This window comes from Meriones unguiculatus, chromosome 9, assembly GCF_030254825.1.
Source record: "Meriones unguiculatus strain TT.TT164.6M chromosome 9, Bangor_MerUng_6.1, whole genome shotgun sequence".
NCBI lineage: Eukaryota > Metazoa > Chordata > Mammalia > Rodentia > Muridae > Meriones > Meriones unguiculatus.
The window spans coordinates 4,781,449-4,808,970 of record NC_083357.1 but is presented as its reverse complement, the minus strand read 5'-3'; the positions used below and the strand labels follow the sequence as shown (position 1 = coordinate 4,808,970).

Sequence of the window (27,522 nt, the reverse complement as noted above, 5' to 3'; positions counted from 1 at the left end):
TGTCCATATTGTGTGTGTGTGTGTGTGTCTGTTACTGTGTCCATATTGTGTGTGTGTGTGTGTGTGTGTGTGTCTGTTACTGTGTCCATATTGTGTGTGTGTGTGTGTGTGTGTGTGTCTGTTACTGTGTCCATATTGGGCATCTTCTTGTATCCTATTTTTTGAGACATGGCCCCTCACTGAATCTGGAGCTTGCTGGCCATCAATTTCCTCTCTGTGTCTTTTCCTTATGCTGGGTTATAGACACCCACTATCTCACCTACTCTTGCAGCCAGTCTTTATGTGGGTGCTGGGATCTGAACTCATGTCCTCATACTTATGCAGCTTAACTCACAGCACACTGAACCATGTCCCCTGCCCCAGCAACTATTTTTTCCCTCCCTCCCTTCTTCCTTTCTTCCTTCCTGCCTTCCTGCCTTTCTTCCTGCCTTCCTCTCTCCCTCCCTCATCTCTCTCTTTCTCTCTCTCTTTCTTTCTTGTTTCTTGTGTAGCCCTGCCTATCCTGGCACTCACCCTGTAGAGTGCTGGCCTCAAACTCAGAGATTCATCTGCCTCTTTGCTGGGATTAAAGGCTTGTAACACCACCTACGAGTACAGCTATTTTTCTTAAATATAATTTTAAACTTACAGAAAAGTTAAAGTACAAAGATTTTTTAAATCTAGAATTATGTTTTAGTTAGGGTTTTATTGCTGTGAAGAGACACCATGACCACAGCAACTGTTATAAAGCAAAACATTTAATTGGAGCTGGCTTACAGTTTTAGAGGTTTAGTTCATTGTCATCATGGCAGGAAACATGGTGACACACAGGCAGACTCAGTGCTGGAGAAGGAGCTGAGAGTTCTACACCTGGACTGGCAGGCAGCAGGAAGAGAGAATTAGTTCACTGGGCCTGCCTTGAGCTTCTGAGGCCTCTAGGCTCTCCCACCCCCACGGCACACTTCCTTCAGCAAGGCCACAACTCCAATAATGTCACTCTCTGTGAGCCTATGGGGATTATTTTTATTCAAACCACCACAGATCAAATCACTATAATATTACTTTTTGCTGCTTGAAACTAAGACCTTAATTTTTTTGTAACTGAACACTGCAGTGCTTAGAGTTACCTAAATTTCTCCTTTTGGTTTTATTTATTTATTTTACATAAAGATCTAAAACCATGCAGTATATTCTTTTGGGAAAGAACTGTGGGATTTAAAAATACATAAATACATAAATACAAAAATACATAAATATAAAAATACATAAAGTAGAATGGCACATGTTTGCAGTACCAGCATCTGGGATGTTAAAGTAGAATTGTGAGTTTAAGGCCAACCTGTGCTGCAAAAACTGAGAACAACAACAAAAAATTCCTCAACCATAATGTACCATTTTCTGTTACAGACTCTATTCTTCATCAGTTATTTATTGTTCGATTCCTTGGTTCTATGGAGGTAAAGTCAGATGACCATCCAGATGTTGTCTATGAAACAATGCGCCAAATCTTAGCTGCTCGGGCTATCCATAATATCTTTCGCATGACAGAATCACATTTATTAGTCACTTGCGACTGTTTGAAGTAAGTAATAACCCTCGCCAAGCAAAATTACAGGAAAAATAATTTTCTAATTCAGTCTAATAAATTTTTTTCTGAATTTTTAATTTATAGGTTAATTGATCCACAGACCCAAGTTACAAGGCTCACAGTGAGTTCTATGTCATTAGAACTTTAAATATCACTTGTTCATCTGTACATTTTATAGTTTGATAATAACCTTGCTGTACATATTCTGGTCTGACAGTATCAATTATGATTGTGCTTTAGGCTATAATGATAAACACAGCCTGCTCCAGAAAGCTACTGAGCACTGTGTAACTTGAAGAGTCAACATATTTTAGAGTTTCCATCCCCAGAGAGTTTATATACCAAAGAAGTTAACATAAAAATTAAGAACAACGTAATTGAGTTTATTTTATAATTCTATATTTCTTTGTAGGTATAAGTGTATATATTGAATCATTTATTAATTTTTATAGTTAAAATTATATAGGAAAATATGTTATTTAAAAATAAAATTTAGTATTTAATAACTTTTTTATAATAACTAAATGTGGCATTATTTGTTTGTAGATTATTGTTCCTTTGAAAATTTGTCTTTACAATTCTATTTATGATATTTTTAGAATTTAGCATGAAAGTTTATCATCTGAATGTTTCTGTAATGATTTGGAAGATCTCATGCTTATTTATGGTGTTTCTGTGGCAGTTTCCATTACCATGTGTAGTTTTGTATGCTACACACCAGGAAAATAAACGACTTTTTGGATTTGTTCTCCGGACATCAGGCGGAAGAAGTGAAAGTAATTTGTCATCAGTCTGCTATATATTTGAATCAAACAATGAGGGGGAAAAGGTACCTGATTTTCAAAATGTTTGTTTTGTAAAATGCCTATATAGAGGTGCTAGTTTTTAAACTCTACTTGATTTGGGGTTCCTTAAGCCTCTGCCTCCCTTCCAACCCCAAGCCCTAGGTAGGAGAGAAAGAAGGTTAGAAGGGAAAAGGGATGTAGACCTCGTTAGACTTAGTTCCAGCTGGTTAAAGTCATTGGGTTCTTTGGGAAAATACCAATCTCAGTCTTCAGAAGATCCAGCAGTCCGGCAAACAGCAAACTCAGCAAGATGAACAAGCAGCCTTCTTCCTCCTCTGTCCATCTCCTCAAGGCCCCTTCCTCCCTCTGGGCTCTGGTATTTTATACTCTCCCAGAGTCCTCAGAATTCCACTAACTCCAGTGGGCAAAGACCATGCCACTCTCTGAGCTCCAGAATGTAGTCCTCAGCTGTGTATAAAGTAAGGCAATCCCATATCCTTTTAATCCTTCGGATTAAAACAAAAACCTGCTTACATAACATAACTGAGTTTATAAAAGAAAACAGAATTTCCACTACACCTATCAGAGTCGCAGTTTTAACTTAAAATGTCTGGAAAAAGTTCTCAGGTATGCCTAGTCCAGCTGAGCTGCTTGATAAGAGAGAGCATACTGCTCTGGAAAGAGCCACGCTGATGAGTGGAGCCGGACAGGTTCTGTGGACTGCTGATAGCTGGTGCGGTCTTCTTGACTCATTAACTTACCTGGGACGGAGTATATTCCCATAGTAATTTTTTAGATGTCATTAATTTACACTAGTATCACTACCCGATCCTTTATTCTTTTCATGACTTACTATTTCAGTAATGATGTCTTAAAGTTTTGTTTTGTTTTGTTTTTGTTTTTGTTTTTGTTTTTGTTTTTGAGTACTGTATTTGCATCATGTCTTCTCTTCCAACTCCCTTTTCCAACTCCTCCTGTGTCTGTCCCTCTTCAAAAGTTCATGACTTAATTATTATTATTGGTGTGTGTGTGTGTGTGTGTGTGTGTGTGTGTGTGTGTGTGTGTAAGTAAATCTTACCGAGTTCTTTGAAGTGCTGCTTTTATATGCATGTGTTTAGGTCTGACCACTTAGCATCGGATAACTTGTTGGGGCTTGTCCATGGACAAAACAGATTCTTCGTCTATCAGCAACCATTGGTTGCTTGTAGCTCTTCATGTAGGGGTAGGGCCTTATAGTTCCTCCATCTCTATTGTCAAGTCAGTTATTAATTCATCAGTTCTGAGGAAAACATACTGAGATTATTTTAGGGGGTTGAAATATCTTTAGATTAATTCTTATTTGAAGCAGTTATTATAAAATCATTATTATAAAACTAGTTATGTCATCCATTTAAGTATTTGAAAATCTTTGTTTAATATAAAAGTATTTAGCCTAATATAAAAGTTTTACTTTTTCCTTCTTTTAGATTTGTGATTCTGTTGGATTGGCAAAACAGATAGCTTTACATGCTGAACTGGTAAGAATCAGAGCCACTTAATTTCCAAGTTGTCTAAGCTAAAGCAATGTAATAAAAGCTCTTTCATAATAGAAAGCAAAATTCTTTTGCTAAACAAGATTAACAGTGGGTACTATTGTTCATAATGGCATTTAGAATCTAGAGCCAGGCAGTAGTGGTGCATGTGTTTAATCTCAGCACTCGGGAGGCAGAGTTTGAGGCCAGCCTCGTCTACAGAGTGAGTTCCAGGATAGCCAAACCTACACAGAGAAACCCTGTCTTGGGAAAACCAAAAAGCTAACCAAACAAAAAAGAATCTGGATTAATGTGCGTTAGAGAATGAAAACAATTGGTATGCCTTATATAAAAGTACTGGAAAGTTACAAAGCTCATACTAATTGAAATGTGTAAAATTTAACGTATTTGTTTTATTTATTCTCCCACTCCCTTTTTAGGATCGTAGGGCATCAGAAAAACAAAAAGAAATAGAGAGAGTAAAAGAGAAACAACAGAAAGAACTCAGCAAACAAAAACAGATTGAGAAGGTACTGATGATGACTAACTCAACACTGTGACTTTCAAGTTTTAATTTCCAAATGGAAGTCCATTTCTGCTTGTTCAGCCATCTGATGACCAGATGACTCATTGCATAGCAGACAAGGGTTGATATCTGAATTGTGTGGTAGCTGCTGGGATATAGAACATAACTTGCTGTTAAAGAAACCTGCCAGAATTTTCATGACTAGTTAGGGTTGTCTCTGCAAAACAAGTTCTTTTGAGAGACTTTTTTTTTTATTTTAATAAATTGCAGTTTATTTACTTTGTAGCCCAGCTGTAGCCCCCCCTCCCATTCCCTTCTAATCCCACCCTCTCTCTCTCTTCTCCTCCTATGCCCCTCTCCAAGTCTACTGATAGGGGAGGACCTCCTCCTCTTCCCTCTGACGCTAGCCTATCAGGTCTTATCAGGAGTGGCTGCATTGTCTTCTTCTGTGGCCTGGTAAGGCTGCTCCACCTTCAGGGAGAGGTGATCAAAGAGCCAGCCACAGAGTTCATGTCAGAGACAGTTGAGAGACTTTTTAAGTAGACTTAATTGCCTTGCTGAAAGCCACATTGACTGTGGAGGGGAAATTAATTATTTTAAGTATTACAGGTGTGTCATTCACATATGTACACACTTATACATTCACACACATACATATTTATAAACGCATATATGTTTGTGTGTGTGCATGCACGTGTGTGTGTGTGTGTATTCCTGAATGCACACAGCATTCAGCATAGGTTGGTTCTGGAAACCTGGCTGGGGTGACAGGGAATGAAGAAAGGACAGGTACTGAAGACAAGACAGACACATGTATAGAGAAGCTGGGATGGGGTGCTTTCTGATAGAGTAGCACCTTCTACTACACAACAACCCCAAAACTCAGAGTTTCAGCACTGGAGTATGTCCAGCGCTGGAGGTGAGGTGAGTGAGTTTCAGTAGGTCTCTGTAGGGAGTGGCTTCAGGTTGGAGTAATTCCTTAGGTAAGAGGAGGGAAGAAGAAGCTGTGGTTGCTAGCTTTGCATACACTCTAAACATCTGCACGTAGACTAGAGGAAGGCTTTGCCAGTTCCCATGGATTTGGGATGTTGTACTCCTTGGCAAGGCCATGCTCATGTCAGTAATGCACATTCACTCAGGGCTTCCTCCATGTTTCCTACAACACGCTTTTTTAAACTTTTTGGTGCGAAGGATCAAACCTACAAAAGAATAGTTAGACATACACAGGTTTCAGCCCCAGAGCTTGATGAGGTGATTCGTGGGGTTATAAGAGTCTGTTAAGGGTGGTGACGTTGATGGTAGGAAAACAAGAGAGAAGGTAACTGGGTGTATGTATGTAAAGAGACCAGTAGGACCTGGAAGTGAGTTGGATGTAGGGTTGAAAAGAGAACATGGCCGACAGTCCTGAGGTACAGCTTAGCTGAGGGACAGTGACACTTCATTTAGCAAGATCACCAGGACAAGAGTATAGACATGACCGGAGAGCATGACCGGGGAGTGGGTGTGGAGTGACCATGAAACTTCTTGGCTATGAGATTACTTATATAGTGTATTACAGATGATGACAGTCCAGAACTTGATTATTAGCCACAAAAAGCGGGTGGGGGCGGCTAAAAACAAACTTTTTCTTGCATGTTTGCCTTTTGGGATTATTCAGATGGTGCCGAAATTCACTTTGATGTCTTACTTGTTGAATATAGCCTTTTTTTCATCAGGTTGTCAGAATGACTCAGGTGACAGGACTGGAACGGCTCTCAAGTATGGTAAAGCTGAGTGGAGAACTGCATGCAGTTACCTTTGTTTCTTTTTGTCTTTCCATAGGACTTGGAAGAGCAGAGTCGGCTGATAGCCGCTTCCAGTAGGCCAAACCAGGCTGGCAGTGAGGGCCAGCTTGTGGTCCTTAGCAGCAGCCAATCAGAAGAGAGCGATTTGGGGGAAGAAGGGAAAAAGAGAGAATCGGAAGCATAAACCTGTTGTTGCTTTTTGGTTGATTTCCCCCTTGCGCTGGAATGTGGCCCAAGGCACCATGCTAAAAGATCAGGGAAGAGACTAAGCTTTATATTTGCTTGTTTCAGCTTCATTTAAAAAGTCTGAGCTTAATAACAGGTTATATCAAGCATTCCCCTTAAAAGTATAATACTATGCATTATCATCAAACTCTGCTTACCTAAAAAAGACCTACTTCCTTCATTAGATTGCTGATGAGTAACACTTGCTCAAGATATTTTTCCTTCAAATTGTGGACTTTTTCTCTTGCATTGTAATTGGCTGTCTCCGTAAGAAATCGTTTATTCTTCAGATTCTGACATTTGTGCTTGTGTTCTCTCCAGTTCATTAGGTGTTTTGTTGGTAGTGAGGGAGTGGTCAACCAAATGAACTTCAAATCCTTTGTGTGGAGAATTCTACAAATTTGCAAATGATCTAACAATATTAAGTGTGCAATAGAATTTGTATAAAATCACCAGGACAGTGGCAGGTGGTGCTGTTGATTTCAGGGCATTTTCTGGGCTTGCTCCGTTTCTGATGACAGTGTCATGTCAGTAGGAAGGAAACTCAAGTGTCTTTGTTGGCGTTTGATGCAGTTGGTATCTTGTCACATCTTCTCAGTTCTCAGGTTGGGACTTTACTTATTGCTGCAAAGCAGTAAGGGTTAGAATAAGAGTTCAGAATTTATTGAAAGAGTTTTTTTGTTGTTCAAACATTTTATATTAGAATTGACATGTTAAGGGAGTGTTGTAGAGTGATACATTGTATTTTCTGTATTGTGAAATAATTTTTATTGATAATAAGTGACATTTCAAAAAATGTTCTATAACAATTATGTTTACTGCTTAAAATATTGTGCAGTTTAGTTTAGAAAACATAATCTTTTAAATTTCAGACTGATAATCCCAGTATTTTCATAATCCCACATTTTGATAATGTATTGAATTGCCACTTTATATCCAAAAAGGCAAATAACTAATTTATGAGTGTAGAATAATTTGCACTAATTATTGTAAATACTTTTACTTTCCAGATGAGTAAAAGATCTAATTCCATGAAAGACTGAAAAGGAATTGAACACCTTATATAGTATAGGACCAAGGAAGGAGTTAGCTTGCTACCAAGGTTGACATGTCTCTCCAGTTTATCTTCTGTCAAAACTCTTTCTTTACTCAGATTTTAAACTGTTTATAGATATTATTTTCATGTGTTCTACATGAAAAGGTATATATATACATATATATATACACACACACTCATATGTATACAGGTTAAATATATTGAGTAAAGTATTTTACATAGTCATATATTTATAGGTCTCCAAGAGGTTAACCACTAATTTCACAAGTAATTTTCTTTTAGTTCTGATTTAGAAGTGGTTTCTGTGTTAGTTTTCAGAATAAAGCTCAGTTTCACATTTTCTAAGTACACAGTTTTCTGCAGGAATGAGCTAGCAATATATATATGGTCATGATATTCTTTTTATCCATGTGCCAAATGGGAGTAGTGGTTATTTAATATTCTTAAAGTCTTATGTTATCCAAACATACAGTTAATAAGTAGCAATTTATGGAGTACGTTCGGTTAAAAGTATATTTTGTGCTTACTAAAGGGAATGCTTTCATATTAGTGTTTCCTTCTTGTTAAACTAGAAATTGCTGTGGTTTGAACTTGATTAGTGGTAGCAAGTTTTGCTTTTAAGACTTTTTTTTTGAGATTGGTAAGGGTTCTGGTTTGTGTTTGTTGTTATTTTGTTTTGTTTTTATTTTTTGTTTGATTTTTGGCAGTGCTAGGGATCAAACCCAGGGCCTTACACATGCTGAGTAAGCCCTCCACTGCGGGCTACATCCCCACCCCAAGTTTTCAGTTTAATGAAGTCTTTTTTTTAATCTGGATTTTTTTTTTTTTTTGAGGCAGGGTTTCTCTGTGTATAGCCTTGGCTGTCCTGGACTTGCTTTTTAGACCAGGCTGGCTTCGGACTCTCAGCGATTCTCCTGCCTCTGCCTTCTGAGCGCTGGGACTATAGGCATGTGCCACCATGCCTGGCTGTGAAGTCTTTTCTTGATATAAGATGTCATGCTTACTTCATATGCAGTCTGTTGTTTTATAGTGAGAGTGGTCATCATCAGGAGGCAGTTCTGTTTGTTTGGTGCTTTTCATGGTAGCAAAAAGCTGCTCTTTGGATAAAAATTTAGGCCAAGGGTAAGGCTTTTCTAATGCTTTTTAAGTCATGTTTCATAGGAATTCCCACAGTTGCTGTCCACAGGTCAGACCAAAATGTGTTTCCAGTGCATAGGACACATCCTGAGTGTGGATTGAACAGTTTCAGATGATTCAGCTTCTGTTCCATTACAATTAAACTGTATGGAATTCTTCACATCAGCTTTAAGGAGCTCTCTTGTGTGAAGAAGGCTGCCTGTGAGCTTCTTCCTAAATGTTAATGCTCATCTTGTTCTGTTCTAGTGTCCTCTAAAATCTCTCCTGGCTTTTTAGAAATTAACAAAATTCCTTTTTAAAAAAGAAATTTAGCCTAATTCTACTATTCATTCTGTTACCTATATTGACAGTACTTGCATAACTGTGGTAATAAACTCAATAGAAATCACGAATTTCTGTATCCTTGCTATAAACTTGCTAGAGACTGAAACTGTCCCTTTGAACAGAGTCCCTAAATCCCTGAAGCTAGTCTTGTTTTTGCCATGTATTTAGTGATTACTTGGTGTTTAATTTCAAAAGAATTCCAGCTCCACAGTGTTAGGATGCGAAAGTTGCCATTAAAAGGCCAGTATGGCGTACATAACATTGTAGGCAACATGATTTTGTGTGGTTAACACACACAGGTTACTAGAGGAACCACACTAAGTACAGTTTGAACTGACATTGCTGGCAGACCTTTAAAGCTGGTTCGTTACGAAGTCTTCTGACATGTGTGAAATGAAAATATTTGCTTCTGATAACAGTCTGAGCATTCAGATTATACTTTTAACTATATAAACACCAGTGTGTGTGTGTGTGTGTGTGTGTGTGTGTGTGTAGCAAGCAAATTTTTCTCATTTTGTTTTTAGCAAATTTTATTTAGTTCTCTTTGAAATTTCTATTCTACATTAATAGCATAAACTTTTAAAACTAGAACCATACTGAACTTTTAATCAGTCTCTGGCTGTACTTGTAAGTAACTGACTTCAGTTAAATGAATACTGGGGATTAAATGATAATTAACGTGCAAGACTGCTTTGTATGTTTTGTGATTTTTTTGTAATGTAAGTAAATTGATTAATTCGTATTTCACTGATATTAACCAACTGTGCAGTGTACAATTAAAAATCATGCAGCATCTCTTTAAAATTGGGTTTGTGGTCATTGTATAGCTTGTGGGGCAGAGAACTTATTTTTTCATTTGTCAAAATAGGTATTTGCTGACAAGAAATATGTTGTTGGATTTTTTTAAATGTAAAATAAAGTCCATGATTTTTATACAGTCTTTTTGTATGAAATATGTAGTAGTTACTTTGAATTTCATTTCACCAAGTAATTTCAGGTATTTTCAGTCTGGGCCTGGGAGGGGGCTCAGTAGTTGGGTGCAGTTTCTAGCGCCATGTCAGATGGCTTGCATTTGTGTGCAGTTCCAGCCTCTTGACGTTGATGGGCCTGTGCCTACATCTCCCGTGCTCACATGTACATACCTCCACACAGACACATATGTACACATAGGATTAAAAATAGCAAGACAAATGTTAAATTTGCTTTTAATCTGTATAACCCAGTTGGCTCCATTGCAGTTCCATGACAGGGAAATTGGGGAAAAATCACTTACTAAGAAAAATTTGTTGACTTTTGTTATAGCAAAGGAAAGAGAAATCAATCGTTACTGCCAAAAGTTATTTATGGTAATTGGCTTTGTGCTGTTTTCCTACTTGAAGAAATTCATCTAGTTAAAAAAAAAAACAGGTTTCTTGTTTCTTTAACTTAAGTTGCTTGGACCTGTAGCTTTAATATTAATGTATTCATTCCATGTGCTCTGTGCAGTTTATTATTAGAACTTAGCAAGCTCTTTCCTTCTGCTGAGAGTCTGCATTCTCATTTACTTCAGTAAGATACATATTCACTGTAAAAAGATTACAAGAGTCATGGCCAGGTGTTGTACACTTTTAATCCTAGTTTTCATGGGGCAGATGTAGGTGGATCTCCATGAGTCAGAGCCAGCAGAGCTACTTTAGTGAGAGAAAACAGTTGTCAGAAGGGACAGTTGCATTCATACACTTACTGTGAGATGCACACACAGACCCGGGTGTGTTTCAGTTGTTGAAATGTGTATTAGCTCCCAAGGTCTTGCCATGTGGCCTGGGTGTGGCCTTGAGTTGGCAGTCCTCCCCTTCACTTCCTGAACAGTTGGGATTGTAGGCATGTGCCACTGCACGTGTGAGTTTTGGGGTTTGAATTTTAAGTACCTTACGGTTTTAGCCATGTGTTGAAAAGCTGTGTTCAAAGCCACCTTTTTTTTTTTTTTTTTTTGAGACAGTCTTAGTCTTATACAGCCAAAGCGTTCTTGAATTTACCATGTAGCCATGGATGACCTTGAATTCTTGATCCTTCTACCTCTGTCTCCCCAGAGCTGGGATTACAGGCATATACCACCAGTCTAGCTTCAGAGCTACTTAAAAATTTTTTAACTTAGCTGGGTTTGATGGCTCACACCTTTAATCCCAGCAGAGGCAGGCAGCTCTCTGTGAGTTCGAGGCCAGGCTGGTCTACAAAGAGAGTTCAGGACAGCCAGGGTTACACAGAGAAACCCTGTCTTAAAAAACACACAAAAAATTAAATTTATTTTGGCAGTTTTACACGTGTACATATTTTGAATATATTTACCACATCATCCTCTTTCATTGCCCTCACATTCCTTCTGAACCCCTTCTTCCCTTTCCGTCTTTATTACTTCTATGTTTGACTCACTGAGTAATGAGGGTTGCTCGTGTGCATGTGGACAGGGCAGCACAAATGTAAAGGTCCTGTATGTTAAGTGACTTACTGGAGCATGGACAACTCCAGGGTTACACCACTGAAGAAAGTGACTCTTCCTTTCCTCAACTGCAGTTAATTACCACTAGCTCCTCGGGAATGTTGGGACCTTCTAAGCCCACCATGATCCATGATGGATTTTTGTTGTTTATTTAGAGAGAGTCTGCATGCATGTGTGTGCCATGGTGTACATGTGGAGTCAGAGGACAACTTGTTGAAGTTGGTTTTCTCCTACCTGGTCATCAGGCTAATGTGCAAGCGCTGTTTCCTTCTGGCACCATGATGGAATGTTGGTGGGCCCAGTCTTGTGCGGTGACCACAGTTTCTGTGAGTTCATGAGATCACAGTAACCATGTCATGGACAGTGCTACAGTGCCCCTCACCATCCTCTGGCTCTGACCAGTCTGTCTGCAACTCTTCCTCCTGCCATGCTCTCTGGGCCTCAGAGGAGAGCTTACAGATGTTCTGTGTAAGGCTGAACACTCAACAGCTGTTTACTCCCACATTGTCACCAGTTAGGAGTCTGCCGTATGGACACCCACGGAAAAAAGAGATTTCCCTGTCCAAAGCTGAGATAACTAATTTATGAGTGTAACATACTTAAAAGGCAGTTTGACAACATGTTCAAATTAGCACAAGCTTCCTGGGACTTATGAACTCTGCAGCCTGGGGCTTTAAAACATCAGCAGCAATCTCTTGCAACAGGCACAAACTCCTTCCTGTGGAGAGAGTCTCGGATCCAGTCAGAGAAGAGTTGATTTAGCCCACCATAGTGCTGCCACTGGTAAAGCAGGGGCACTTCAGGGGTAGTTGAGTACTGTGCTGTGCAGAGCCCCCGGCTAAGACAGCGCTGGCTCCAGCGCTGTCCAGTTGTCTGCATAGCAGCTCCAGCACTAGGAAAGCTAGCCAGCGAGGAAGAAACTTCCAGGTCATTTCCTGAGATCTCTGTCCTGCAACCACAGAGTGTGATGGCTTTGGCAGTAGCGTCTCACTGTCGATTACAGTGGGGGTTAGGAGCAGGAGCAATGACCTGTGTTATTTGAGGGGCTTCTGAAAGGCTTTTAGAGAGCTATCCCACCTAGAGCAACTTCTTAAACAATATCGACCATACTGAGATTGTAGTTACTAAGAAAAGAAAAAGTCACTCAGCAACAAGCAGGTGGTTAACGAAATGCTGCAGAGTATACCTTTTCCTCCAGAGCTGCCCAGTTACCAGCTTCCTGTAACATGTTCCTGTCCGTAAAGGTCGTATTCTTTGTAAAGGATATAAGTTTTCAGGCGATTGGGCAGTGGAAGAAATGACATGAAGACAGGGCAGCGCAAACGTAACCGTCCCATACACTTCCGGATCTTAAGGCGGCACAAATGTTTGAGAGAACGGGGGTTTGCTAAAAAAAAAAAAAAAAAAAAAAAAAAAGGCTTTGTTTTTTGGTGCCCTGAATGTTTAGTTAGATATCTGTGTTAACAAGATGCACATTTGCTATCACTGTCTGTAGGAAGACAGCTGTCTTATGTAGTTAGTTCCAGAAGTATATCAATTGTGAGGCTGGCTTGTGAGACTCACATATTTCACGTACTTAAATATCAGCTCCCCTCCTGTCTCTTGGGATTGGCTAAAAACTCAGTAATCACCCCCGGAGAAATGAGATTTAAGAAAACATAATTTAACCTATGTGAGAGAACTGTAAAAGAAAAAAAAAGCTACAGGGTTAGAACTTAGCTTTCCCTCTTGCTGTTGCCACTTCATAACTGATAATTCCTGGGTTTGTTGTTCCCCATAGCCATCAGTGGCTTGGGGGAAGCAGCGCTGCCGGCCTGGAGTAGGCCGTTAGATTCCATCCGCTGGGAAATGATGGCAAGCATGCAGTAAGGGTAGTCGTGGGCAGCACCGTTTTAAAGGAATAGCGTGTTTCTACTCTTTCTTAGGTCAACCTTTTAATTATTAGAGTGTTCTAAAAATAAAATAAAAATACAGTTAGTGTTTTGGTAAGCATTTTTCATAAGAAAACAATACTTACTCAAGATAAAATGTATTTCTGACCAGAGCTTCTGTTTTTCGAGCACAGCTTTCAGTTTGGAACAGATTTGCACTTGATCGACATAGTCAAGCATCACTCGAACAACTTTCCCAGAGAGATGCTGTAGCCATGACAAAGTTATGACTTCACAGAACTGTGAGGGAGACAGCAGAAAGCAAATGGCAAACAGCGCTGAGCACCCGACACTGCTGTGAGCTCAGCTTTCGTATCTGGCCTCGGTGAGGCCTCAGCCACAGGTGAGGCGGTGGCTGTGGCCGGGCATCACGGATGTTTGCTGCTTGGCGCACTGCAACTCAGATTGCCTTGTAACTGGCTGTGGCCGTTGACAGTTCTAGCTGTCAGATGTAAGTGGGAGTCTGAGCAGCTGCCCAAATAGCCTTAAAGAAAGCAAGACACCTGCAGCCTTCTGGCTGGCTGGAGTATGGGTGTGTGCTTCTGTGAGACACAAAGCTATGGATCCTTCTGCCTGGAAGATTACTTCTGGTTCTTACAGGAGAACAGAATGAGGCACTTGGATTATTTTTTAAAAAACATGTTTATGTGTGTGTACATGTGTGTGCCTGTGTTCATGCATGTGCATGTATTGAGGTCAGAGGTCAGTGTTCTGGAGTTGGTTATTTCCTTCCACTATGTGGGTTCGGGGATCAAACTCTGGTCATAAGGCTTGCTGTCAAATACCTTAACTTGCCAAGCCATCTTGCTAGTCTTTTTTTTTTTTTTTTTTTTTTTTAAGATTGAGTCTTGCAGTGTTATTCAGGCTGGCCTGAGTGTCTGGGACTATACGTGTGCCGTCGTGCCCAGCTGGCATTTTTTAATCTTCTCTTTTTTTGTTTTGCATTTTCTTCTATTTATAACTTAAATCTCATCCTGATGCTTGAATAACATGATTTCTTTTTTTTTTCTTTACAAATTCATGTATTTATTATTTTAATAAAACTACAAAAGACTCCAATACCATCTGGTGTACCTTGTCAAAATCCTTGAATCATTCCATTCTCTAAAACACACTTTTTTCTTTATTGTATTTGTAAACATTATTTGAATACTGCATTATTTCTTTTTAGTAGACTATTCTTTTTTTTTCTTCCTTTTTTTTTTACTATTAATTACACTTTATTCGAATAACATGATTTCTGTCTTTAAATAATGTATGTGCCCTTAAACAACATGCCCAAATGAGAATTGAAGTTACAGGTATGAGCTGTTTAGGAAATAATTCCAGATGGTGTATGTTTAAACGCCCAGTCAGTGTACAAAGTAACTCCTGCCCCAATAAACATTTCACTTCATCAGGCCATTTCAACAGCTTGCATTCACCATCTTGGCTTTACATTTTGATAATAGAAATTCAGGTGTGTTTCGAACATCCAGACCTAAAAGCCCATGAAACAAGAGCTGATGTTCAGATATTTGTGAGGGAGCAAAACAGTTAAAATGGTAATTCTAAATAAATGCTAGAAAAGAAACCATCTCCACAATAAGAGAATGAGTGAGAGAGGCAACTACTTTAAGGTGCCTGGGAGGGCTCCCTGGGAGAGGACACTTGAAATAAGACCTGAAAAGTTGAAGAAGCCATCTAAAAGCCTGGAGAAAAAAATTGAAGGTGAGGAACATAACAGAGGAGGTAAGGCAGAATGAAGAGGCTGGTTGCGATTCTCTTTTCATCAGAAAGATGGCCAAAGGAAATGGGCTGATCAAATTTGAGAGCTAAAAGAGATAACTAAAGAAACCCAGTGATTGCAGGTATGGGGAACTTGAAAACATTTTAGCTAAATAAATAAAAATAGCTAGATCCAAGATTGTTTAAAACCTTGCTCTCCTGTTAAATTTCTGAAACTTCCTCATAGCGATGACTAAAGTCACTTTCTCTGAATTATTTCTGTATTTACATCTTCTGACTGTTCAGCTTAGTTATTTTATCATGTATCAGAGTCTTTCCAACATGAGCTTTTCCAAGGGTATGTTGTGTCTAATGTTACAGTTCTAAGGCTGCAAGATAATAAATGCTCAGGGAATATCACGAGTACTTGGCTTACCATAGTATCTTTAATAACTGTCGATGTCCAGCCTTCAAAAGTACAAAGATGATGAACCCTTTCCCCGTGAGGACAATCAAAACATCGCTCGGTGTCGTACCCATAATTCAGCAGCATCCTGAGCATGACTTCATCTTTCAGTGTGTATTGTAGTGCTGATGGGAAGTGCAGAGGATTAACCCTGCAGTAGTAATTGACATTGGCCCCGTGCCTCAGTAGCAGGCTAATGAGCTCATAGTTGCCCATCCTGAGAGCTATCTGTAGGCAGTTGACAGGGTCTTGATTGGGTAGAGCTCCAGCGCCCAGAAGCAGCCTGACTGAAGAGAGGTCACCATTTGAAACAGCAAAGTACAAAGCCGACTTCCTTTGGTCATCATAGTGTTTACGGATTCTCTGATCTAGCATGAAATTCACATCAAATCCAGCCTGAATGAGAAGCTCCAGGCACTCGGGGCGCGCCCCTGCCGCTGCGCAGTGAACTGGACTGATCCCACTCCTCTTGATGGCAGCAATGTCTGTGACTGGGATCAGAATCTTCAGAGCTCTGAGAAAGAATTTGAAAAGGCACTTCAGGTTTCAACACAGCATTAACCTGCTTATGAGTCTGTTACTCTTCCATTGATTGATAGATGCTAATCTGGCAGTATTTAGGACCCCTAACAAAAGTGCTAGTTTCTTCAACAAGAAACTCAGATGTCAATAAAATGTAATAGAACCACTGTTTAGGTTTTAAAAACTCTGAATTAGCCCAGTCACCTGAGACCCAAGGCTTCCCATATTTCTCAAGATTTATTTTTAATTATGATTTTCTGTTATTTACAATTACAGAATTGGACTTACAAGAAGTGGCCTTTGTCAGCTGCCACGTGAATGGGCAGGTGGCCTGAACTTTTAGGAATGTTGGCATCAGCTCCATACTCTAGCAAGAGAGTCACAGAATCTGGATTCCCTCCTCTAACCGCTTCAAGTAAAATGGAGGAAGAATCAGAGGCCTGACTATGAACATCAGCTCCTGAGAAAAGAAAAAGTTTCATTAGGCAGAGATCTTTTTTTCACTATATTGCTTCAGCAACCATAATATACCACTGTCTCCATCAAGAAGCAGTTAGGACCTGGAGAGATGGCTCAGCACTTAAGAGCAATTGTTCTCCCAGAGGATCAGGCTTTGGTTCCCAGCAACCACATGATGCTTCACAACCATCGGTAACTCCAGTTCCAGGGGATTTGGTGACCTCTTTTGACCTCCGTGGGCACCACACATACATGTACATATACATGCAGATAAACACTCATGCATAGGTAAATGTAAAAATAAAACATTTTAAAAACAATTAGCACCTGTTAGAATAAAGCACCAAGAGAGATGTATGTTGGAATAAATTGTCCAGAATTTAGTGTGGGGAAGAAGTAAGGGGAGGTGTTGGAAGGACCCTGCTGTTGGAGGTTGCAGTCCTTCCAGTCTGGAGAGCCATGCTGAGCTCAGTATTAAGGTCCAAGACACCCTCTCTCCTGCTCTCTCCCTGATTACATCTGGAGAGTCTTATTTAAATTTTATTTTATATGCTTTAGTGTGAAGGTATCAGATCCCTTGGAAATTGGCATTACAGACAGTTGTGAGCTGCCATGTGGGTGCTAGGAATTGAACCCAGGTCCTTTGGAAGAGCAGACGGTGCTCTTAACCACTGAGCCATCTCTGCAGTCCCTGGAGAGAGTCTTTTGACAAAGATGCCCCTAACCACATTTGATATGGGGCCTTTGACACAGTTCCCTGCTAGCTCTCCCCTCGCTGAACGTGCGATAGGAGCTTGCTGTTTAATGCGAGTCAAGCATTCTTGAAGTGCCTAGTTTTAACCAATTCTGTACACCTGTCCTTGGAGCCCCCACACACTCCCCAAGAGAAAGCCTTTGTTCCCTGGAGTGAAAGTTGAACTAGTTCCCTGAAGTGGTTCCTGGAGTATTTGATGTCCGTCATGCTCAGGGTCTTCCAGGCTCTGCGCCTCGCCTTCTACTCCTGCCTTCATGGACTAGTGGTCAACAGCCCCCAGGAACAAGGAAAACCACAGAGAGAAGGCAAAGAAATACAGTTCATCGGAATAAGTACGTTTAGTCTTCTCATTTGGATTATTTGGAATCTGCAGCACACATTGAGGCCTAATTCATCCTACTTTACATTAGACGAGCAACATTTGCGTGTTTTACCTTGCTGGCATTTACAGTCATCGTCCAGCATCCTTTTATTCTTACACCTTGCTCACCCTCGTTACAGATAAGCACCGTTCTAATCTCTAAAGGAGGCCAGCTTTTGAGAATTCCATACTTACATGAGATCACTGTGTATCTCTCTTTTTGTGTCTATTTCACTTGACATAATATCCTCTAGGGTCACTCATTGCTAAAGAATTATAGGATCTCGTTGCCCTTAATGGCTTGGTGATATTTAAACATATTTAATACTACATTCTCTGATGATTCATACTTTAATAAAATTAGTATTTTAGAGAGAAAAAAAAACTTTCTAGACTGTCTCTGACATGAACTCAGTGGCTAGCTCTTTGACTGCCTCCCCCTTATGGGGGAACAGCCTTGCCAGGACATAGAAGAGGACATTGCAGCCAGTTCTGATGAGACCTGATAAGCTAGGACAGATGGAAGGGGAGGAGGACCTCCCCTATCAGTGGACTTGGAGAGGGGCATGGGAGATGAGGGAAGGAAGGCAGGTTGGATTGAGGGGGCTACAGCTGGGATACAAATTGAATAAACTAATTAATATAAAGAACAAAAATTTAATTGAAAAAATCTGCATTAAGAAAATAATTAAAAAAAACCTTCTAAACTTCACAACCAATCTTAGAGATAGGTTCCAATATCCTCGCTCAAAGGTGAAACTCAGGCTTTCTGAGTTTAAGTGTCCCAGAGACACTCAGCTAGCAGACAAGCAAGGTGATTAAGATTTGTGTGCAAATCTCCAGACCCAAGTTCATTTCTGTGAGACCGTGTAGCTGCCATGGCCACACAGGCTGGTAAACAATGTAATTTCCTAAGCCAGATGGCTGGCTTAGTGGCAGCAAATGCTGATTTATTTGAAGGTGAAAGATTTAGGAGGAGTTGCCTTCCCTCCATCTCTATAATTAAATCAGTGATCTAAACAAAGGCTTACTCTTGGGCTAGGGATATAGTTCATTAGAGTTCTTGACTAGACTAGAGAAGACTATGTTCAAACCCCAGCAAAACACACACACACACACACACAGAGAGAGAGAGAGAGAGAGAGAGAGAGAGAGAGTGGGGAAGGGATGGATTGCTGCAGAGACTTTGTAGGAAAGAACCAGTAACACAAAATTTAAAACTTTCTTAGTGTGATGGGCAAAAAGGCATCTGCAGCCTCATAATTTTGATAAAATTGTGTCACAGGAGACTCAGTTTCCATTTCAAGTTCAGGCTTTTTAATAGCCAACGCTCACACACATTTTCTCAAACGTTGGTCTTAATGAAAATTGAAATAGCCCATCAAGAGGAACCTGAATGGGGAATCTGAAGAGGTGGCTCAGTGGTTAAGGGGGACTGGCTCCTCTTCCAGAGAACTTGGGTTCAATTCCCAGCCCTACATAGCAGCACACAATTGTTTTAACTCTAGTTCCTGAGCACCTGACTCCCTTTTTTGGCCCCTGTGGACTTCACATGCACGAGGTGAATGGACATAACTTGCAGGTGAGAAGTGCACACACACACACAAACTTAAAAACAGCAACTTCCCCCCAACCCCTTGGATCTTAGTACCCTGTAATGAGCCATTAACTAAATCTTGCCTTTCTGCAGTAGAAGTTCCATGATTTCAGTGTGTCCGCCTTGAGCAGCCAGGGCAAGAGGAGTAAATCCATAGGAGCTCCGTGCATCTGGATGTGCTCCAGAGGCCAGCATTAACTTCACCATGTCCCTTCTGCCTAGCTTGGCAGCCTCATGGAGAGCTGTCCTCTCATTGGCACACCGCAGGTTGACGTCTGCTCCATGGCTGATCAGCAAGGCGACCATGTCGTAGGAGTCATTCAGAACAGCTGGGGAATTGTGAAATGGACATTATGTTAAGAGGGTTAGTATCATGTTAGCTAGCCCTCCTGAGCATCTTAAGGAACTCTTTCCCGCTTCGCCACGCCCCAGCAGTCTGTGTTTAGGAAGCACATTTTAAAATAGGGCAGATGCAGAGCAATGCTAGAAGTGTTTTACATCAATGGGGTGTTTGCTTTTTTGTAAACTGAGCAGCTACTGTCAACTGGGTGTTTACATGGTTGAGACAAAATTTAATTTACTATATTTTCTCAAGAATATGGGAACTTGGTGGAGAGGCTCTCCAGCTCCATCCCTCCCTAGAATCCACAGGCAGTTAATGGTTACTGGAGGATAGAGACGTTTCTTCAGAGATAGACCCCCTAGTACGTCGTCCATGCGCCTGTAAATACCCTCTCAACCACAATTCTTTAAGCAACCCTAAATTAAACTCATTGAATCACCAAAAACAAGGACATGAAAGGGGGTAGTTGAAAAGAGAACAGTTAGAGGGAGAGGAATAAGAGGTTAAGTGGGGAATGAACATGACAAATACATTATACACGTATATGAAAATGTCATAGTGATGGCATATGTCAAGTCAGTATACAAAGTGCATCAATCACCTGAAATATGTCACACAGGAAAAACCTTTCACTTTGAAGAATGTTATAGTGAAATCCAGTATTATGCGTAAATAATTATGCTATTTTTCTTTTCCTTCCTTCCTTCCTTCCTTCCTTCCTTCCTTCCTTCCTTCCTTCCTTCCTTCCTTCTCTCTCTCTCTCTCTTGAATGAAAGTAAAGAAGGGACAGTGAGATGGCAGTAGACAAAAGCTTACTGCTCTGCCCGATGGTGGAGGGAGAGAGCCAACATGTGCGAGTTGTTACGCCGCCTCCACGCAGTGCCATGGCATGTGTGCCCCAACCTCCCCACACAATGAGGAAATAAATGAAAAATACTACATGAAGGAAAAGAAAATGCATGTTAACCATTGCAGAATACTTCAGGAGGGCAGAGATGCTAAACAAGCCTAAACCTGGTACTGAAGTTGCTTTTTCACCTGTGACATGGAGTGGAAGGGACAGTTTTTATTTACATGTGAATTTATTTTTGGAATTGTTTCTGTAAACCATCTTTAATGAAAGTGAACTATATATATATATATATATATTAACTGTATATTTTTAATGAGAGTCTAAATGCTAAACCTGAGTCCTAAGATACCTGTCATACAGAATGCTCTCAGGTTCGTGTGGTGGGAACCATTATATAGTTAGCAACAACCAAAACAATAAACAGTGCCGGCCTAGATTCACAGCACCACAGCAAGACGAGTAAATGGAAGGCAGAGTTCCAGAGGCAAGCCAGCTTTCCATTAGCACTGTGAAAGTCTTCAGAGTTTAATGGGTTTTTCACATGTGACTTTACACACCCAGTTACCACAGACAACCGAGGTTCTGAGAGAGCTGAACTGAGCCTCGGCTCTCGTGCCTCCCTGGGGTGGGGGGTTCTGCTTTGTAGTTCAGGCACTGCCTTCTTGGAGGAGGCTTGTCTGCTCAGTGTGGGTTTTCTAAAACAGAAAGACTCAAAGCCACTCAAGACAGCTTTGCGCAGTGCTGCTCAAAGAATTTATTTGTGCTGGGTTTGAAGAGACATTATCTGCCTTTCCCACCTATTTTTGTTCTTTTTCGGAGGAATTTTAGTCCATCCTCCCCCCCTTGGGACACGTTATCACTATGTGACCCAGACTGGCCTCAAAGTCAGGAAGGCTTGGTTTTATGCCGAAGCCACCACATCCACCTGTATGCAAGCTAGAAAGCAGGTTTCTGTGCTGGTCAGCAGGGACCAAATTGTCAGTGCCATAACTAAAAACCCGTGGGCATGGTGGAGACTGAGACTCTTCTTCAAAGACAAGGTGTTCATTTACCTGTAAGAAGAGGAGAATTGCCTTCAAAATTCTTAGCATTTGGATCGCAGCCATTGAGAAGGAGAAAACAGGCATTTTCTAGGAGGCTACTGCTGACAGCCAAAAAAAGGGGTGTTTCACCATTGTGGGTGGTTTGTTCCCACATGCTGGGTTCGGAAGCTGAAATAAAGTCATCACACCACACAGGTTAAGATGCAGAAATCAACCTGACCTATTCCTCAGAAGCAGCAAGAGGAGGGAAAGGGAGTTTACCATTCAGGGCCATCTCCAAGATGTTCTTATTTAGCTGCGCTGCTGCCTTGTGCAGAGGGAGCCAGCCACTCCCGCCGGCTTCAGCAAAGGCAGAATGGTACTTGGCTAAGTGTGCCAGCGCGTCTTCCTTACCTAGTGATATGGAAAACAAAACAGATTCACATTTGGCGCACGCAGGGTCCACACCGCTTTTGAGATCTACCACCAAAGCTAGTGGAGAAGAGCAGAATCTGAGCACCTTCGTCAATGAAAGGCAAGTTTAAAGTCGTAGGACAAGCGCACTGACGCTTTTTACCCAGCCTTCCCAGAATCGCCCCCAGCTGTCTATACAGGAGCTCTGGCACTCTTTGATGAGTTATGCTGAAGCATTTCCTCCCAGAAAAGACCGCTTCAGACTCTGATCTCCAAATGCCCATCTGTCATAGAACCTGTCTCCAGACTTTGGAGCATGGAAGCAAATGCTGTCCGCCCCCCCACCCCATACCTTACCACACGCTGAAGGGAGACTAGGAAGAGTACTTAACTGTCTCTATTGCTTCAACTATCTTCTTATAATCGTCACTCAAAATGGAATGGGATCTGCACAGAAAACAGTGCGTATTATCAGCCCAAGGTTTCTGATAGACCCAAGGGGAAGGGCAGAGGCAGCCGTAGCTCCTCGGGATGACCTCTCATCTGAGGCCCCCACGGAGACCTACTGGAAACACTTGGCATAGGGCGGCGTGAAGCTCAGTGTTGGAATGCTTGCTGAGCACGCACACCAGCTTGGGTTTGATCCCCAGTGCTCACACCAGTGCCTATGCCCTGTGCCCACATGCATAGGTGTGCCTGTCCACGGGCGCGTCTGGGTTAGGGGTGAAGACAGGTTGCATTTGTGCAATGCAGTATGCTCCTCAGCACATTCCAGAAGCTGCCTGTGCAGGCCCGCCAGCCCTTAGCACACACTAGCTTCTCCGAGGCACCGAAACAAGGTCTATGTGGGAGCCTATACTCAAGCATCTGCCTTCAATCCATGTTGCTGAACTGATTCAAATTTGCCTGCGAGCGACATATCATTGTACTGCATGGAAAAATCGATGGCCACTCTGTGATTTACCAAAAATTATTGCTAAAAAATACATAACCAGGCTGTGGTCTTTAAAGTGTCCCCATGGTTAGAATTCTTTCTTAGGAAACAGTAACAGCTTAAATTATACTTTTATGAAAATCTCTAAACGTTAAAGCTTTGTATCTGAATTTTTAAATTCTGAGACAGGATCTCACTCCGAGGCACAGGGCCGCTTCATAGCCCTGCCTCATTTCTGCCTCTGCAGGGACTGGAGGCAGGCAGCTCTGTGCCTGAGTTCAATACAGGAATCGTGGATTGTTTTCTCTCATTACTCCCTGACTCTAGGTTGGAGAAAATGAATTTTCTTAGATACTCTGTCCCGTTCACAGTGTGGACAATTGATTGTCTTTAACATTTAAAACTGTGTTCGTGGGTTTGGTGCTGTGTTAGTTTGGTAGTAAGAAACTAGCAAGCCCGTGACCTTACAGTTCTTCGGCTCTGGACTCTCCCACAGGTCTGCCTCCTCCTGAAGGCTCTGGGAAGGTTTTGTTTCCTTGTCTTTTCCAACTTCTGGTGCCACCATGTGGTTTTTGGTACATGACCCTGTTCCTCCCCCGTCCCCCTGCCCCAAGGTCCTTGATTGGTGCAGCCTTCTCTTCTGTGACACCTTCCAGGCACTTTCCTCTTCTTGATTTCACCTTCACCTTTGAGGGCCCTTGTGGCTACACTGGGCCACCTACACTAGGCGAGTAGCAGCTTTAGCACCGTTTCGCTTTACTTCACTTTGCTACGTAAGGTTTGTGCGCTCCGGTTTTTAGGAAGTAGGGAGTAAACACCTTTAGTTTGGCTGTTACTCCACACTACACAAGAACATTCACTCTTTCCTGTGTGTGTGGTCCCTGTGTGTACTTGTTCCCAGAGGTCAGCACCTGGTGACTGCCTCTGTTACTTCTCCATGTCTTTATGAGATAGGCTCTCTCACCGCGAGCTCATCGGGCAGCTCGTTTGGCTGCTGGCAGCCAGTGAGTTTAGGTACTGATCTGCTGCCTTCCCCGGGCACTGAGGCTGCAGCCATACACCGCCCTGCCTCACATTGTGTGGGTGCTGGGGTTCTGAACTCAGGACCTCACGCTTGCACAGGAAACACTTCATCCAGTCCCTGTTCTAGACCTCCAACACCAACAAATGCCTGACCCAATCAGCAATCTTACCTAAGTATCGTGCACATTTTGAAGTTTAATAGAAGAAATTTATGTAACGACTACAATTTCAATTTTCTTTGAAGCATTTCCATACTGTACTTAGTCAAAATCTTTTATACTTTTTATACTCAAATTATTATTTCAAAATTAATTACTTGATTATGCATTTAAAAATAATCATAAGAGTAAGATGACAAGACACCCTAATAAGTCTGATTTTCTTATCAAACTTTAAGCCTTTAACTCTCGTTTAAACCATCATCGTAAAGTGAACACCAATGTGTCGGAATAGTGGTGTGGTGGGAAGCACAGAGCTTGTGTCAGACTGCTTGCATCTTCATTAGCTGAGTGAATGTGAGAAAGTTACTCTTGTCTGCCTCAGTTTCCTTATTTCTCAATGGGAAAAATAACAGCACCTCCCCATAGAGAAACAATGAGAACTAGGATTCAACTTCATTAAGTGGCTAACGAAGTTCTTGGCATATTGTGGTCACACCATGAGTTTGTTACATGTAGAAATAGGAAGCTCAGTGGAGGGACGACTCAGTGGAGGGACGGCTCAGTGGAGGGACGGCTCAGTGGAGGGGCGGCTCAGTGGAGGGGCGGCTCAGTGGAGGGACGGCTCAGTGGTGAAGAGCGTGTACGGCTCCGGTACACGCTCACAGAGGGCCAGTTTGGTTCCCAGCACCCACACTGGGCAGTTTACACCCACCCAGAAGTGCAACTGCAGAGGGGTCTGACACCTTCGTTCAAACGCCTGAGCCCACACCGTACACAGACATCTGAGATGGAAAATAAATCTTTAAAGATCCTATAGGTTTGCTTTAACTCATCATTTCCATGTTTAATTTTAAGATCACTTGAGGTTAAAAATGGCAACTAGAGCTTGCCATGCCAAGCAAGCTCAGTTTATCATCTCAGGGGGAAATGTTTTCAACCTCAGGGGCCAGTGTTGCTCATCAGAGAGCAAGACACTATCTGTGCATGGCTGTGAAATGTCCATACCCAGGCGAGGGGATCCCTCTACCGTTTAGAGCCCGAGGGACTGTTTCTCCTCTAAGCCACTCACCAGAGGCATCAGTCTCTTGAGGTTACAATCCCACCTCTAGATCTGAGTGGATAGAAGACTGGGTTCTCCCTCACCTGCCTCACTAAGATAATTGTCTATGTGTCGATTCTTGTGTAACTTTAACTCCACAAGGACAGACGTGTCTTCTCTGGCCCTTCAGAGACTGCGTTTACTTCTTTTTTCTGGTTTCCAGTGTGCATCTTCTCACTCAGATTTGCTGTTACCCTCCTTCAACTGTTTTCTTTACCTATTAAACTTTTTGAGTTCCCCCCATCCCCAAGACAGGGTTTCTCTGTGTAGCCTTGGCTATCCTGGACTCACTTTGTAGACCAGGCTGGCCTTGGACTCACAGAGCTCTGCTTACCTCTGCCTCTTGAGTGCTGGGATTACAGGCATGTGCCACTGTACCTGACTACTTATTAATTCTTAATTCTTCCCATTTTTTTTTCTGTGCATTTGGGCATCATATCTTATATACACTTAAGTTACAGTTACTTGTTGGGAAACAGGTCAGTGGTACAGTGTTGTGGATATAAACATGATTTTGTTTTAATACCAGATGTGGGATGTGGGAATGATTCAGATGATCCACAGCAGAAAACTATTTGCCTCGTGCAGGCTCTGAGAGGAGCTCTTTGCCAGCTGCAGGTAGTTTAAATCTGAGGACTCTGGAGAGAGAATAAATGCCAGAGTCCAGAGAGTGTTGGGGAGCTCCAAAAAAGATCAAGGCTGCTGCTACTTCCTCCCTTCAGCTCCTGTTGCTGTTGAAGCAGTGAGACAAGAAGTTGGAGATCTCCTGAAACAAGGATTGGAGTGGTTCCGCAGAACCTGAATACCCTGACCAGCAAGAAAAAGCTAAGAGAACTGCGCCCTCTCTCCTACTAGCCCTTTCTCTCTCCTCCCTGGTGTCGGGATGTTGGAAGGGATCAGGGTGGAGTAGGGAGAAAGAGATATAAGAAATGTAAATAAAAGTTTTTAAAAAGTATGCCAACAGTATGGTGCCCGTGGCCTTGGGTTCAGTTCCACCCACTATTAAAAACAAAACTCCTTGTCTTCCGTCTGACTTTCCCTTCTGTTTTTGCCACATTGGAGTTAAGATCATGAGTGCTCTCAGCTGCTGACTACCTCTTAATACTCATTGCCAACGAGAAGGACATTACCTCTCATCTTCTGGACTGTGTGGAGTTACTCCTGGCTTGTAAGTGTCCAGCAAACTCTGTTGGATGATGAGTTGGGTGTCAACGTCAGCATCTGTGTCCTCGTCACTGCTGTAGTTATCCATGTGAAACTTGGATAGGTTTACTTTCAGGTCAGAAGCAGTTAAAATATTTTTTCCAGTTGTGAAAAGATTTTTCAAGTGCTTAAAAATAAAGATAACATTTAGAAAGCTAGGAAATTGTTAGGGTTGATAAATGAAGATAATGCTAAATTTTAAAACAAGAATACATTTAAAATCTCCCATGATTTTAAAACGTTTCTGAACTGCCATAGTCAACATCAATGAGAAGTTTCAGTAAATGTTACCTAAAGCTTAGTCAAGAAAATCCTTCTTTCATGTGAGACCTGGCTCATGAATCATCGCCAACTATACACAAGGATTAATATCTAAAATATATAAAGAACTGCAAAATTTAAGTACCCAAACCATGAGCTAGCTAATGACTGGGCTAATGAGCTGTACAGACAGTCCTCAAAAGAAGAATTTAAGTGGCCAGTAACTGGCTGCATAGTGCCAGAAGGTGCTTGGCAGGCTTCTGGAGGAGGAAAAATATCAGTAGCCTTACCCAGCACTGGGTTCTGCACACCACAATAACGACATGTTTAGGAAGATGCTCCCGAAGAGCAAGAACTAACCGCTTTCTGACTGCCTGTGACCCCCGTTCCACAGGAGGGAATCTGTGCCTGGTACTGTCGCTTTAGCCCTCCTGCTTGAGGAGCTCAGAGGCTCCTGCAGGGAACCGACTATTGCTTTACTAGATGGAAATGCTGTGAAAGTGCTTCCTAAATATTTATGTTTACAGCCATAGATTTATGCTGCTCTAGTCTTTGGCATAGAAGCTCCTGTTTGCAATGAGTAGTGGCTAATGCAGAGACTCATAAATGGTGTAAGTAACTCTGAGTGTTCAGCTATGGATGGGTCATAAATCAACATTCTCCATATCCAGGAACACTGAGGAGGAAAGGCCAGAAGGTAGGAGCTGGCCGATGAGAAGGAGGGCTGTAAATGACTTTTGGACAGGATATGGTTGCTGCACACACCAATGCCAGCAGCTATGGTTTTAGCACAAGACCTATACAAAATGAAGCCAGTCTAATTCTAGCACAAGACCTATACAAAATGAAGCCAGTCTAATTCTAGCACAAGACCTATACAAAATGAAGCCAGTCTAAATGCCACATGGTATAGGAGAGACCCTGTGGGGCCCCGTCCAGCTGGAGATCTCTTGGCGTTGATGGCTGCTGGCGGAGAGAGAGGCACTTTCTTTTAGGGAGGGTGCTGCTTCTCGTAGGTCG

General features: G+C 41.7%; 2 protein-coding genes across 5 annotated transcripts in view; one reads left to right on the top strand and one right to left on the bottom strand.

Annotated features, from left to right (window-relative positions):
- Appl1 (adaptor protein, phosphotyrosine interacting with PH domain and leucine zipper 1) overlaps positions 1-9,856 on the top strand; it is a 47,246-nt gene extending 37,390 nt beyond the window's left edge. For 3 of the 4 annotated variants that reach the window (XM_060390748.1, XM_060390749.1, XM_060390751.1), the window contains 6 exons: positions 1,387-1,561; positions 1,652-1,688; positions 2,250-2,396; positions 3,819-3,869; positions 4,304-4,393; positions 6,211-9,856. In XM_060390748.1, coding sequence (XP_060246731.1) covers positions 1,387-1,561; positions 1,652-1,688; positions 2,250-2,396; positions 3,819-3,869; positions 4,304-4,393; positions 6,211-6,357 — 647 coding nt within the window. In that variant the 3' untranslated portion in view covers positions 6,358-9,856. The remainder of the gene's footprint in view (positions 1-1,386; positions 1,562-1,651; positions 1,689-2,249; positions 2,397-3,818; positions 3,870-4,303; positions 4,394-6,210) is intronic. The other variant, XM_060390750.1, reaches the window with a different exon arrangement.
- A 2,068-nt stretch (positions 9,857-11,924) lies between these two features.
- Positions 11,925-26,346, bottom strand: Asb14 (ankyrin repeat and SOCS box containing 14). Its single transcript, XM_021664179.2, has 9 exons — positions 26,169-26,346; positions 22,215-22,268; positions 21,690-21,823; positions 21,438-21,596; positions 19,273-19,518; positions 16,307-16,478; positions 15,467-16,010; positions 13,410-13,563; positions 11,925-12,779 (listed from the first exon to the last, which is right to left on the bottom strand). Exons 1-9 carry the CDS (start codon positions 26,288-26,290, stop codon positions 12,601-12,603), a joined length of 1,764 nt encoding a protein of 587 aa, XP_021519854.1. The 5' UTR covers positions 26,291-26,346; the 3' UTR covers positions 11,925-12,600.
- Between the last annotated feature and the right edge of the window lie 1,176 nt (positions 26,347-27,522).